The sequence below is a fragment of the Haemaphysalis longicornis genome, unplaced genomic scaffold (genome assembly GCF_048455015.1).
Source record: "Haemaphysalis longicornis isolate Haplotype H1 unplaced genomic scaffold, Haemaphysalis longicornis Haplotype H1 scaffold_3, whole genome shotgun sequence".
NCBI lineage: Eukaryota > Metazoa > Arthropoda > Arachnida > Ixodida > Ixodidae > Haemaphysalis > Haemaphysalis longicornis.
Window position 1 is genome coordinate 99,378,697 of NW_027526335.1, and position 14,801 is coordinate 99,393,497.

Consider the following 14,801-nt stretch of genomic DNA (forward strand, 5'->3'; position numbering starts at 1 on the left):
GGGCCATTCGGTGGTTAACTTGTGCTAGCATTTTTGGACAGCCGGTTCGGTTTGATGGTGTAGCTAAAGGTTACCACGTTTGCTGGGGAGACAAACATTCAGCATGTGGGCACTTGCATTGGATGGACTACCCGCACGATTCATGTGCTCAATGCACCCTGCTTGGAAACCTGTGTATGGTAACACAAGGAATGCGGGCTCCTCCAGCGAATCTAACTGGTTTGCAAATACGCTGCAGCGCTATTAAGGTGCGCACTTACACACAAAACGGAGCATTGAAAAAAAAAAAACGTTCCGGCGAAGTAAACGCCTATTGGTGCAATGTCTCCGAAAAAAGGTTCATTTAAACTTGTTTAAAAAGAAATACTCGCTTAAGCGCGGTAGCATTGCACTAAGGTACATATCGCGAGCGTGAAGATATCAACGTTGCCAGTAGGCTCTGACAACAAACGCGCTTCAGTTTGAAGCTCCGCCACCAGGAACCGGTACTCATGCAGGACACACTTCATTTTAATAAAAAAAAAGAACATAGACACGCCTTCAGCAATAAACAGGCACAATAATGTTAGCATGGCTTATGCGGCGCTGGCAGTGTACGAGCAACTTTCCAAAAATGTACATTAGCAAAAAATGTTTCGCAACTCCACCCCACTTCCTTAAATAACGTCATGGTGTCACCGGTCACATAAAACCGCCACCGGAAAAATGGCGGCAGACATGAAATGTGGCGGGTCAGTGGTCAGTACGGAGCGGTTCTGGTGAAGCCGCGCGAGGCTGTTTGGGAGCCGGAGCTCTGCTTGTCCATGGCCGTCGGGTAGCTTGCGACCATCGGGTAGCTCGCGGCCATGGAGAGCGTTGACCAGTTGTAGCGCTGGAGGGAGCGGCTTAGCTGCATCTGCTGCTCGCGGTAGCCCTCGACCGTGGTCGTGGGCACGTCCATGGCCCACTCCTGCGGCTCGGCCGACCCGAACAGCAGAAAGAGCAGCGCGCCAACGGTGTACACGCAGGCGGTGATGTAGAACACCGTCTTCCAGTTGTCCACGTTGTTCTGCGGATAAATTTGCCGCTTTCACTGAAACGTCGGCACCGTACCCAGTCTAAAATCGCGACAGGAATACAGAAAAAACCTAACAAGAATTCCTGTCGTACGACAAAAAACCTTGTTGTGACAGCAGAAGTCCTGGTGTTACGACAAAGCCATCTGTGGTTACGACACACATTTCTGTCGTAACGACAAAGTCAATTTTCTGAACGACAAATATTCCTGTAGTAACAAAGGAACGGCCATTTACGCTACTCTTCACAATCGGCAAAAATATTCAAACCATGTGCAACTACTCATGAAACATCAGGATCCCAACAAGACAGAAATTCGGCGCGACGGAACATCAAAATCAGGACAGGAATACAACACACGATGGAGCATCAGTATCACTACACGACAAGAATACGACAAGACGACACGCGAAAATACGACAAACTACAGAATTTTTTTAGTCGTCATTTTCCACTGGGTATGACATCTTGGAAATTTTCAGATTGCTGCATTCCCCGCCTGCCTTAGGCCCTTTTTTGTGGAACATATTTACACAACACATCGATATATAAAACGTGAAACTCAAAATAAAACGAAAAGATTAACATGAAAGATCAACATGATTAAGATCAACATACTGCAGCAGGATGGAAAGTTGGGCGAGTTGGTACGTCAACATGATGTAAAAACAGCGCGGTGGGACGAAATACAAGAGGAAAGAAACCAAACAGTATACGAGCGCTGACTATCAACTGAAACTGACTATCAACAGTACACCACCCTACCACTCACAGATTAAAAACGGTTGCTTCCAGATATTGGGTGCAGGTTGCCACATCAGCACCAAATAAACTAGGCAAAGTCCGTGCCTTAGTAGACAGAAGGAAACGAGACCCAAATTCTGCTAGGTCTGCAATTTTACTGTTAACCACAAGAACAAGTATATCCCGTGTGTTGTTTATAAAATGCCTTTGTCTTGTGGTCGAGTTTACGTTGGGCAAACGGGCCGATGTGTAAATGTGAGTTTGAGAGAGCACTTCAATTCTTTGAAAGGTACACCTACACCTCATTTCTCCGATCACTGTCGTTCGTGTCCTACGCGCTCCTGTCAGACCCAATTTAGAAAAAAACGGTCTTTCTGTTCCGTCATTCTAATCAGCTAAAGCGCGAAATAGTAGAGGCGTTCAATATAAACAGGCTTGGTGACGAGTGCATTAGTCAGGCTTCCGTTACTTTACATGATAAAGAAGTGGCTTATCTTGCTTGTTGTTGATACTATGTAGGAGCAAACCTGTTTCCTCTCTCTTTTTATCTCTATCAGTGTTTGGTATGGCACGGATGTTAGCGCATGCGCCGTTTCAATGTTTTTTTATGTATATATGTCTTTTCGTTCAAATAAATTTCAGTTGATAGTCAGCTCTCGTCCTGACTGGTTTCTTTCCTCGTGTATTTCGTCCTATACCGCGCTGTTTTTACACCACGAAAAGAAAAATGGCCACGGTATTGTTTTGGGCGCACGCTCTTTTTCTTCTTGTTTATTTTTTACCGGCGGCGTATAACACCCCCCGAAAAAGATTTCTGGCTACGCCTATGGTCGGCACGAATGAAACAAATGTTTCCTCGAGCTTTTGAGGTGACAGAATCTACCAGCAGCGTCCATGCTTTCGCGAAAACAGAAGGACGGCAGCGAGTCGGTTTTCATCTTACCACACAATGTGATGTATACTTTTCCCCAAGCATGTACGTGCGTCCGTGCGTACACGTGCGTACGTAGGCGAAGGAACGGAACGCGGAGCGACATTTCGGGTAACTGGGATCCCGAATTTTGTTTCTTTGGGAGGGAAATCCGACTTCTCGCCTTTATTTTAGGCGCAACAAGGAGGCTCGCGATGTTCAGTAGTGGACGCAAGTGCGAAATGGCCTCCCACTGTTAAAGGAGCCATGAAAACAAAATACGAGTTTGTGTTATTCGAAAGACTTTGTGTTTTATAGTGCTCCTAGCGCTTGTCCGAGTGCAAACGATGCTTTATTCACTGAGCAATTATATTTATATTAAAATTTCGATTTTCCCGCTAAATCCTGTGGTTTCGTGGTCTGCAATGACATCACAGGAACCGACAGCTCTGCAGCCGATTGGGAAGCCTTGTTTACCGTTAGTGAATCTACATGGCGCCACCATACCGTGGCAAGCTGTTTTCTGCCTTTGGTTTGTTTTTGACAGTATTTAAACCTGGCTTGTACTTGTTCGGGGAAAAAATAATTCTTTCGTGAAACATAGTGCTCGCTCGACAAATATGGTCACGTAAGACACCGTCGCTGCGTCAATCGGCCTGTGTCGTCTCAGACAACCCCAAAGCCCCGCAGTCCTGCACAGCTAAACCAAGCATAGTGCGCGCAGTACCAACAGCAGTACGCATCGGTACTTCTATGTTTACGTGTGCTTTCGTAACTTCCACTGTTTATCCCATCATTCTTACGGCTTAAAATGAATGTGCCCTAAATTAAAGCGCAAATGGCTTGTTCGGCAAGCTTATAAGTTCTGCCTAATTTGCGTTTGCTTTTGCCGCCCTCCGCCAATCGCAGAGCTGGCTGGTAAGACATCATAGGTTCTGTTGCGGGAAATGAGCTAGTAGGTCGCATGGCCATTCCCTTTTTTCCAAATTGTATAGCTTATTCGAGCGGAGTTTACACGTTAAAAGTGGTGTCAGTATGATTCTAACGAGGCAATCTTTTGAATGAACCAAACTTGTGTTTTCTCTCCATGGCTGCTTTAATGAGGGGTGGCCTTAATCCCTCTCCAGATGACGGACAATGGCAATAATGACACCGCTGTGATCAGTTGGTAGTATTTTTTTCTGGGAGCCTGCGATCTGAGATTTGTTCGAGATTTGAGAGTCTGGCACAGCACTAGCTGCAAGAAATATGAGGAATTCGGCTCCCCGAACCATATAACGCTGTTTTCTACAACCCGGAGCATGGACTCAGCGCGCAATAAATCACCATTGAATGATTTGCAATGCTTACGTGCGTTTCAGTCAGGAAACCGACAACTTGTGGGGCAATTATTCCCGTCGTGTTTCCGATGCAGTTGGTAATTCCAAACAGAGTACCTGGGAGCGAGAATAAAATGTGTGAGCGCGTTTTACGCTGTGTGGTGCTGAGCAGAAAAAAAAAACCGCCTTAACTGAATTCTAGCTATTGAGGAATTGGTGCCGTTAGTTACAGCCCGAAGGTGTATCGTATTTTAAATTTCATGCAGTTCGAAAATACTGCTGAATACATTTTACGCCGATACTGAGGAGATGTTCTCGGATGCATGGGATTCTAAGGTTATACAATATGCCAAACCGACAATGCCTTTTTAAAGTCGTACGTTCTTGCAAAATCGTAATCTCTCTTCTATATCCAGAATGGCCCCACATCTACTTTAAACAAACTCTTTATCGTCATACCACTAATGGGATAGAATCGTACTTTAAACGCTCCGTATAATCCGTGGATTGTTGCTTAGAAAATTTTATTTATTTATTTATTTATTTATTTATTTATTTATTTATTTATTTATTTATTTATTTATTTATTTATTTATTTATTTATTTATTTATTTATTTATTTATTTATTTATTTATTTATTTATTTATTTATTTATTTATTTATTTATTTATTTATTTATTTATTTTTAACGATACTGCTTGCGCCTGATCTATGATTTGTATACTAAACGAGTCAGTAATGTCGAAATAAGAACATCACGCAATTCTTCGTATTGACAACAATGACAATGCTGAAAAGAAGCAAAGGCAACTAAAAGTGTACATTAATAAATTTTTAAAATAAAATTATAACGATTGTGTCGGTATAATCTATTGCAATAGGCAATTCAGTACCGTACATGTGCTGCCATAAGCACTTGGAGCAAGGATTTGTGAATACCACAAAATCTTTGTCTTACTGGCTTTTTGACAGCCATTACCGGTTTACAGAAACCTTTTTCTATTACGGGGGACTCTATTAAACGCACACAAATGCAGCCAGACAGTGAAGCTGTACAAATATATATCATTCAATGAACAAAATTCATTGTGTGGAGATAGACAACAACTACGTCAAATGAAGTAATAAGCTGGCACACACACAGGTGTACACGAAAATGGCAGGCCGTCTTAAGCGCAGTAGATAATTGTTCTCGATGACGTTCAGTCATGGTCCATGTTCGTAAGCATGATGCATCGAAAGCATGCATGCGCGCTAAGCAAGAAGAGGGGGTAACTTGATCAAGTAGGCTTTTCCGAATAGCCGCGCGTGTGAGGTAACATAATTGCCGTTCTATTTGATTAGTAATTACACCGAAAGGATTGCGAAGAAGAACTGCAGTCTGACGAGATCACTATCCATTTCAGTGGCGCAGCCAACTCTTCGAAGCCACGATTCATCATCGTCATCATTACCATCATCAGCATCATCATCAAGGACAACAACCTACGTAGGTTCACTTGCAAACGAAGGCCTCTCCCATTGACCTAATGTCCTGCGCTGCACGGGTCCACTCTTTGCCCCCGAATTCTGTTATTTTGTCCCTCCGAATTATTGGCCTTCTCCTCCTCCTAGACCTGTCTCTCGGTATCCACTCTGCTACCCTGGTGGTCCACGATTCACGGCTCGCGTACCTGCAAAGGCGGGAGCCATGTCGATGTGGGTGACGTTGAAGCCGGAGTTGGCGAACGAGATGAGCGATATGGCCAGCCAGAACCACAGCACGGCCAACATCCGCTCGCAGGGCGCCATGGTGACCGCCAGCAGGCAGACCGCCGGCCCGAACGCGGCTGAGGACATGGACCGACGAGAAGACCACACTGTAAACTTCCGTCAACTCCCCCTCGTTAAGTCGAATTTCGTCGTGTACACGAGTAGTAAAAAAAAATGTTTCGTTATTTCAAGAAGAGTGTATATACTGGCTTAACTTGGATTACTAATTGCTTTCGGACAGAACTCACGTCCTTCCTCCGCACTTTTCGCTGTGAACACGCCGGATAATGCACACTGCGCTTTATTACACAGAGGTTCCGTAATCCACAACAGTAATGCAGCTGCATTTACAGTTGATTCATTTTTGTTAGCTATCTCGTCCACTACATCATTTTATGGTGTCACCCTGCGCTTTGCTGTAGCAGACTATACAATGCAATAATAGACTCGGTGCTGTAAAGTGTCGCGACAAGTTGGTTTGACGCTTGGCGGCATAATGTTCAATACTAACGAAGAGCCCATAAAATAAATTTGAATTAATGTAATCTATTTTACAGGAAACGTATTCCTGGCTTGTTTGTTGACCTCGATGCCGGTTGAATGGAATGCGGAAGTGGGCGCATGTAGTGAAATTATTGCCTCGTCGAGTAGTCTGTCACAAGATAGGCAACGAAAGGACCGAATGGTAGGCTTTTATTTGTCTTCTATCGTGCGAAAACGTTGACCTAAGTTGAGCGGCACTGAAGCATGAGCAAGTACCAATCATGTTTGTTTAGACGTACGATTGCAGTATTGCGAAGGGCAAATAAGAGCACTACAACACGAACGACTGCGTCTGTTCTCGCTGTTCTCATTACATCGCCTCATATTGAAGTGGTCAAACTTTCTCTTAATTCGGTAGCTATTAAATCCGCATAGCGATGTTCCCGAAACGTCTCCGTACGTATTGAGACCACGATAAACCAGATTACGTCAATAAGCTGGCCCTGCTTATATTTTTGCACTGCCGGAGGTGTGCATGTGGGAAGGCTTGGTTGCATATGATGTGTGTAATATCTTAAGCCAAGCACTGCAGCGTTAACGCCGAAGTAGATTAAGATGATACATAGGCCATAGACCACTGGCCTGCGCTACTGGATTGAATATACTGTGTAGAGTAAAGCGGCCCAATTAGGAAAATTAGCGACGGCGTGGTAACTTTGTGAACCAAGCTCGTCGAATAGGCATGTAGGTAGGCGCAGTAAGGGAGCTAAGTGGTACGGACAAAGGTGCACACAAATGTTGGAGGGGAACTGAGTCAAGTGATTTTCTTTTCTTGTTTTAGCGTCTTACTGCTTCTGCCCATTGTGTCCGCAAACGTAGACGCGACTACATGGTTTCCATCATGTCAGACCAACTAGCCCGTCACAGTACTTTGATTGTTCCCGGCCACATTTCATGCACCTTGAGTAGTAGTACTCTGCGTTGTTGTGAGCACACGCTGCCATGGAAAGTGTAGCCTGATTTTTTTACTGCTCCAAATCAGCCAGAGTCAACTCTACCGGTGGTGAGTAAGGTTATGTTATCTCGTCACAGCCTTGGAAGCATCTGGGTCACTGGGAAATCCTCCAGTACATTTCTTACTAAATAGGTGTTGAGTTTAACGCGTATCATAACGCGTTCGCTTCACTCCTCAGAATGACAAGTGTGTTATAGTGAAGCAAGCAATGAATACTTTTTTCTCTTTTATATCTGAACATTTTTTGCCGATTGATTTACATGACAGCCGTTGGAAGTACGTACAGACGGAATCGCATATCTTCCGGATAGTGGTGGCCGTGGCAAAATTGCGTCGTCGGATGGCGTCCGAGGTCCAGCCGATGATCAGCGACAGCCCGGATAGCGCTAGGTACGGAGCGCCGTTCAGGATTCCGTTCTGCGTATAGCAACGTATAACAGAGAAGAGATCAGGGGAATCCTGTGTTTAAGTTTCACCACATAGCAATCGATTGACTCAGCCACGCAGCCAACGACGAAATTTTGGGAAAATGATGTGGGCATCATTCAATGCAGGCATGATATACTGGCTTGTGTAGTGCCACAACGCAGATAAATTTTCGAGTCAACTGCTGCACACGTTGTCATTCACCGAGTATTCTTTGTTGGCGGCATGAATTGGTGGCTCGATTGCATTGTGGTGAAGCTAAACCGCGGAATTCAGCTACAAGGGCGCACTTACTGAAGAACGTTTTGTTTCGAACATGACAAAAGTCGAAAGTTTTGAGAAATTGAGTCCGCGTTTTTTTCTCTTCATAAAAGTGTTGGCGCACATACCTGCGTAAGCCCAAAACCAAGGATGTTCTTGAGGTAGTTGGGCAGCTCGGTCATGAGCGTGTAGGAGCCGTAGGTGTGCGCCCACTGCGTCGCCGTCAGAGACCAGACAGCCGGGGACGTGAGGATGGCCTTCCAGGGAATCGGAAGCCTCTGCGCCCGCGAATCGAGAGGCCGGCTCAGCTTCAACGCTTTGCTTTTTAGGTGGACAATGAGAGCCAACATTGAGTAAATGGGACAAAAGAATATAAATCAAATGTCTCGACCGGTACGACAGGAAGTACAAGCGGTGTATACCCAATCCTAAACTAAATGAACCGGTCAAAGGCAAGTGGAATTTTGACTACCCAACGTTGTAGATAAAATGAAGGGGAAAAACTACTCAGCGACTCGCAGCCAGAAGTACGGGCCCGGGAAGACCCCTTTGATCTGCCCTAGGACGTAGTGGAAGGGATTGGTTGAAGGGAAAGGAAATTTAGAGAAGGGAATTGGTTGTGTCAAATGGGAAGGAAATGGGGGCAACGAGATTTTGTTCTGATCCAAGATGTCTGACTCCTTTTTAGGCTTGAGCTCTCACCTCAGGGAGGGCACGAGAAAGAGCCAATTCACAAATTTTGCGGCCCCTGCAATGGGGTTGCCGCTCGATTGTCGGAAACAGAGAAAACCTATCAGGGGGTGGCAGCACTGGCTTCTCCGGTGACACTAGTTTCCACAGCCCGTGCTTCTGGCGGGCCCCGACCAGCGGTACTAACGACGACAAGTTTTCCACTAACCCGGGTACGTGGCTGCTCCTGCCTTTCGGGGTCTCCGGGTATCCGCTATGTTTGTTTGGCGCCTCTATGTCCCTTACGGGTGTTGTGGATTCACCGCGGCAAATCTAATCGCGTCCTATTTGATGTCCTCCTCCAACCGATTTTGTCGCTCACAGGAACAAGAGTCTTTAGGCTTCTCTGGGGCTCAGGCCAAGGAGATCAGTCGGGCCCTACGCGCCGGTACTCAGCAAGCAGAGAATAGCTGGTTGGTGTACTAATTATCTCTTTCCTCGTTTTACTCAGAAGGTGGAGACCACGCTTTCTGCACAGACAGGTTCTTTCTCGAGTGTCAGTTCGAGACCTGGCCACCATGAACCCCCCACGCAGGATCTGGTTCTCCTGACCAGGGACCTCCGCGTCGGCAGTCAGGCGCACCTCCCCCGTGCAGAAAGGTGCGGCTTCCTCTAATTTTTGTAGGGATTTTTGACCGCAATTTTGATCGAATTACCATTCCAAGCACCAACCTCGGCAGCCACCCAGGCTGTCCGGGCCCCCGTCCGCATAACGCATCAGTGTTCTTGGAAGGCACTTGCCCCCAAAGTACCTCGGGTGTTTCTGAAGCTCCCATGGCCGTTGAATACCAAAAAGAGTGAGCCCGGCACATACTCATCACTGCCATTGCAACGGACCAAATCTAGAAAGTCGCTACAACCACCGCCCAGTTTGCCGGCTTGGGGAGGGGAGGGGGGCACATGCAGGCTTACAGTCAGATTCCCCCCCCCCCCTCCCCCAGTGACAACTAACAATGATCACCGCCTGAACAGCCAAATGATTAGGGAAGAGCTACGAAGCAACGTGGCTGCTACGCTTGTATATACACCGCGACCACCGCCGTGACCTGCTCCTCACGTCATAAAGTTTTGTACTATTTATTACAAAGAGTTTTCTACAATTTTGTCTACGGTATCCGCGGTACAAGGAGCGTGCCGTCATGTAAGGCAGAAAAGCGTTCCATTGTTTGGCATGGCTCACCAAGAAGCTCAAACGTTGCCTGTGGCTGCATAACCCGTAATAATTCTCCTAAAAAACTAATTAAATATATTTTACTATTACAAGATCATAGCGAACAAAAACCTATTTTAGATAATTTAAAGGCTTCTGGCAGCCTTAAGAAAAAAATTGGCCGCGTATCTGATCCTTTCGTTGCAAATGCCGTTCTTTATCGGCTTTTGCGAAGTAAATGCCTCCCTTCGCTTTCCCGCTCACCTCTCATGTTGTTCCTCTTGCATCACACTTCTCCCAAGGCAAAGACGCCAAAGGTTTGCTTAAATCATTTTAAATTTTCCGCGTTCCACTACTCCAAACCGGGTGTATCGATGCAAACGCTGCCGTACGGCGAAGACCCGCGTTAATCGAGGCGCCCTACTTCAACGTTTATAGAACCGCGTTTCCCTACTCCACGTGCGTTGCAAGCAGAACGTGGAACCTATCTAGTGGAACCTTGCGTAACTGTTGCCGGTTGATTTCTTAAAATGGCGCTAGAAGCTATAGTGGCGCGGGCGACAGCAGGCGACGGCGGAGTGAATTCTTTTTCTGCAGTTGATGAAGTATTTAATTTCACAAAAGTCAAGCATGTTTGGTTTTTTATAAAGGAACACTGCAAATATCACTTCTGTATTGATTTGTTGTATCATATTTGCGTAATGTCTTGTTCTTCTTCAACAATGTTGACAAGTATGAACATTACACCGGGCATAGACGGGTAGATTTAGCTGCGACTATATAAGGCTACGCAGGCATTGTTTTGCTTTGGCCGGGTGGCGGAATCGAGTCACAGACAGACATACAGACAGACAGACAGACATACCGACAGACCAAAATTTCTGGGTTTAAGTAGCCCAAGAAAGACCATCGCCTTTAAAAAAATCACGCCATATCCACGGAATGAATGATGATAAGTGGGGCGAAGCTCGAGAGGGGGAGATCATCGGTAACCGTAACTCTCCCGTGAAAGTTCGCCCATTACATCATTAAGAAAGACGTAAGACTGTGTGCGTACATTGTACAAATCAACTTTTATTTTCGGAGTCAATGCTCCCAGGCCCAGACCTGGTGAAAGACCCCGCGCCATCGAGGACTACCCCGCACCTCCACCACAATTTGTCACGTAGGATGGGATACAACGGTAAAGAAAGAACTTTTATTTAGGGCGAACTTGTGCCCGAACAAGACGAGAGGAAACGAGCAAAGGTCCTTGCGTCTCGTTCGATCTCCGAGGAGGAGGAGGAGGAAACAACTTTATTGGGAAAACACCTGCTGCGGGGACGCGGCCTAGGACGTCGTGATAGCTGGGCCCCTGTCAAGGCTTACTTGCGCGTCCTCTGTTGGAGGAGCACTTTCAGGCCGTTGACGGTTCAGGGCAGCCATCACCAGCTGGACGGCCTGGAGTTGCGAGTTGTAATTGACATCTCTCGCTGCTGCTGTAAGCTGCGGCGGGAGCGTGGTGCCTTTCGCTTCTTCTGGATGAGTTCGGCAGTCCCATAAGACATGGGCCTCCGTGGCTCTGTCTCTATTACACAGTTTGCACAGATCACTGGTATACACTTCTGGACATATATGCTTAGCTATCACTAAGGTCAGTAGAGAGTTCTCCGAGAACGACTGCCTGCGTTCGTGGCGTGATCTCTTGCGTGATCTCCCCCTCGCAGTGCACGTGCGCTCGCGCCTCCGTTGGCGAACACAGACAAGCTCGCGCTCCCCGTGCCGAGTTTGCGCTGCCGGTTGCAGCCGGTTCTTGCGCGTGCAACGCGGCCCACTTTGCGACATCTCCGAAAGCATGCGGCGGTCACGTACCACGAGACACAAGGGATGGACAGATCCATGGCTTTAGGAGCTTCGCCCCTAAAAAGAAATGCTGATCATGTCGTTTCCTTTGTCGTCCGGGTCCACAAGAAGGCAGGTTGCTAGCCACGCCAAGTGCGAGACTCGAGATGAACGCTTCCAGCATCTATGGCGGCTCCCATGACGGCACGCGACTGCAGCGACAGCTTTCCCTCTAGTGTACACAAGAATAAAACTCTATGCTTCATGCAACTCGACGACGAGCCCCACAATGCACCACATGCTGTGGGATTGCCGGGGGCTCGCGGCCGAGAGAACCCATCTGCCGCCGACAACCAAGACCCTTCAGGAGTGGGCAACGCCTCCCCGGGGCCGGGCGCACCCAAAAGGGCACCGTCATGTCCCTGTGGACCACTGGTATAGAATGTGAATGCGCCCACCTCGTTTACCCGCTTCCCCTAGCCTTCGTACGACGGTAAGTCGCCCTGCTTCAGATGAATAATTATCATGTTTGACGCCACTAGAGCGTGACCTCGACGGTAAGAAAAAAAAAAGAAAAGGAAACAAACGAGGCGTTGCATTTGAACCCATTGTGTCTAACGCGAAGCTTTGCATTTTCATAGCGTTTTCAAACGCAGTTACGCGTGACAAGTTTTGTCATAGAAATATGTTTAAATCGCGGCAATAGTTTTACCGTCTCTGGCGCCTCACGGCTCGAAATAGTGTGATGTTAAGAGTCTTTGATGCACATGTATTGCTATTCGAAATGTTACCCGGAGAAGAGAAAGGATATATCTGTGGGGAAAAGATTGGTACACACTGGGGGGTGGGGAGGGTAGCTACGCCAGATTGATCAGAAACGCATACACTGTAGCAATCATACTCAGTGCAACACACAATTTTGTGGGCGAGGCAGCGTTTTTCCGTTAAAATTTAATTTAATGAATCCAATTAGTGGTGGCGTGCAAGCTGTCCAAGTTCAGAATCCTCTATTTGGCGTTATACAAGGCCCGATTGGTTGTTCTCGGAGTATGTTTGCCCTCAAGACACTGACCTTGAATAGAATCGACCCCATAGGGCTGCTGAGTTTAACATAACCTGAAAATCGCAATGTTTGCGGATATCTTTTGTTGTTTTTCCTCTAGATACCTTACGAAGACCCTTCAAAGCCAAGGCCTTCTTCGGTGCCACATTACAGATGGCGGCTCCCAGCGAATGTCAAGATCGCAGCCGCATTGTCCTGGTATGTCTTGAACATTGCGTGACCGTGCGGCTTTTACGGTCCTTGCTAACGCGGCCATATCCGTGTAGATTAGCGGAAGCAACGTACGGCTGCCTGTCCCTGCATGATGACGCTGCCGCCCGTGATGAGCATCAGCTCGCCGTGGCTGATCCTGGGGTGTTCCACCGGTCTGTTGTGGATCAGCAGGAACCAGAGGAGGCACCACGCACAGCCGGTCATGCCTGCATCCAATTAAAGGGACCCTGCAACGTTTTTTTCGACTTTTTTATCCTAAGCGCTTTCAGAACGTAGTCACCAAGCACACTCAGTACACAGAGTAAAGGGTCGTTCACACTTACGACGAAGCGACGCGACGAAACGACAAAAGTGAAAGCGATCGCAACCCTTGCTGTTCACACTCGCACGCGACATCGAGCCACGGCGACGACGATTTTTTGCTTCTCTTGTTATTGTCTCGCGCTCAGAGCGAGACTTCACTGGAGGTATAGTGCCTAGAATATACTGGCTAGTGTGCGGAGCGCGCGTACTATACTGGAGGTTCACCGCTTGTGTAGACACAGCATCCGGGTGCCTTGGCAGGATATGACGTCAGGAAGTCTCGCCTTCTGCTTCCGCTTCAAAAGCGATGGTAAGGACCTTAGCGACGGCGCGACGGTGGCGAAAAAGATTGGTCGAGGCCGATCACTCTCGTCGCGCGACGAAAGCGAGCCAGGCCACGAAAGCGACAAAAATTTTCGTCGCTTCCGCTCGCTTTTCTCGCAAGTGTGAACGGGCCTTAAGGGATCACAAGGTACGACCGCCAAGAATTACTGCTCTATGCCCATAAAATAAATCAAAAACTTGTTCAAAATTTTTTTCTTTGCCAGTCTTGGCGTTTTTCGAATGCTCAAATTACGCCATTACAGCAGTGTAATGGCTATTGGCCAACTATCTTTCAATTGCAGCAATAAACGCATTCGGTAGCCACTTTAAAAACAAAGGCATGAAAGCAACGCAGAAACCGCAGGCGCATCTGCTTCGACGAGCAAATCACGCAGTGCCGCTCCGGCCCATGGCGATAACTGTAGCTTTCGCATTGCTTCCAGACGCGAAGGAAATTGTAAAAGCGTGTATCGGGGGTGTTGCAGAGTCCCATTAAGTGCCAGAGCCGGACATCGCTGGGCGTGCTTCCCAAGTCAGAGCCCGCAGTTGAACGTATTTTTGCCTGTATCTTTATAGCAATGATCGACATTTACACTATTATAACAATTGAATGCAACTTCATCAATTGCGCGTTTTGTGCAGGTGCAAGGTGCCACACAGTGTTTTCGACAATTGTTTTCTGCTTTCCCTATTGGTTTTCACAAGTTTTTTTTTTTAATGTAAATCGCCGCTGACCCGTAGGTTGACTAGACCGTTGTGATTAAGTTAGGCCATTTTAGCTTTTCCAGTCTTGTATTTTGGTGTTTCTTCTGTTTTCCTTTCGGCAAATAATATAGTATCACGTCTAAATGTGTTTTACAGTAGGGCGATAGAAGGCATTATAGAGTAAAAGCTCGTTAATTCGGATTTCTAAGGACCGGAAAAAATGTCCGAATTAACCGAATGTCCGTATTATCGAATGGTCGAAATAAACACAATGCAAGTTTTTTTCTACATACCTTTATTTTACGAAGTAATCGCGTATGCTTGTCTGCTTTCGAGCAGAAATTCGCGCGGACACAATTTTTCTGAGCCCTTCAAGGTGCTCCGCAGCTCGCATGCTATCTTCAGTGTCATCTTGGCCTCGTACTTGGCCTATCTTGGCCTCGTTTTTGGGCCGCTTCGCCGGCGTTGCCATCAGCGGAGAGTGCGGTCACAGGAGAAAGCTAAAGGAGCCGCACTGAATCGTTCC

At 47.0% G+C, this 14,801-nt stretch overlaps 1 protein-coding gene across 1 annotated transcript in view; it reads right to left on the reverse strand.

The window, feature by feature from the left end:
- Positions 1-652: 652 nt before the first annotated feature.
- The window catches only part of LOC144175349 (sialin-like), a 36,989-nt gene continuing 22,840 nt past the window's right edge, over positions 653-14,801 (reverse strand). The window contains exons 3-8 of the mRNA XM_077704430.1: positions 13,016-13,149; positions 8,096-8,245; positions 7,565-7,697; positions 5,704-5,859; positions 4,061-4,146; positions 653-1,048 (exon numbers count right to left, since the gene is read on the reverse strand). Coding sequence (XP_077560556.1) covers positions 740-1,048; positions 4,061-4,146; positions 5,704-5,859; positions 7,565-7,697; positions 8,096-8,245; positions 13,016-13,149 — 968 coding nt within the window. The 3' untranslated portion in view covers positions 653-739. The remainder of the gene's footprint in view (positions 1,049-4,060; positions 4,147-5,703; positions 5,860-7,564; positions 7,698-8,095; positions 8,246-13,015; positions 13,150-14,801) is intronic.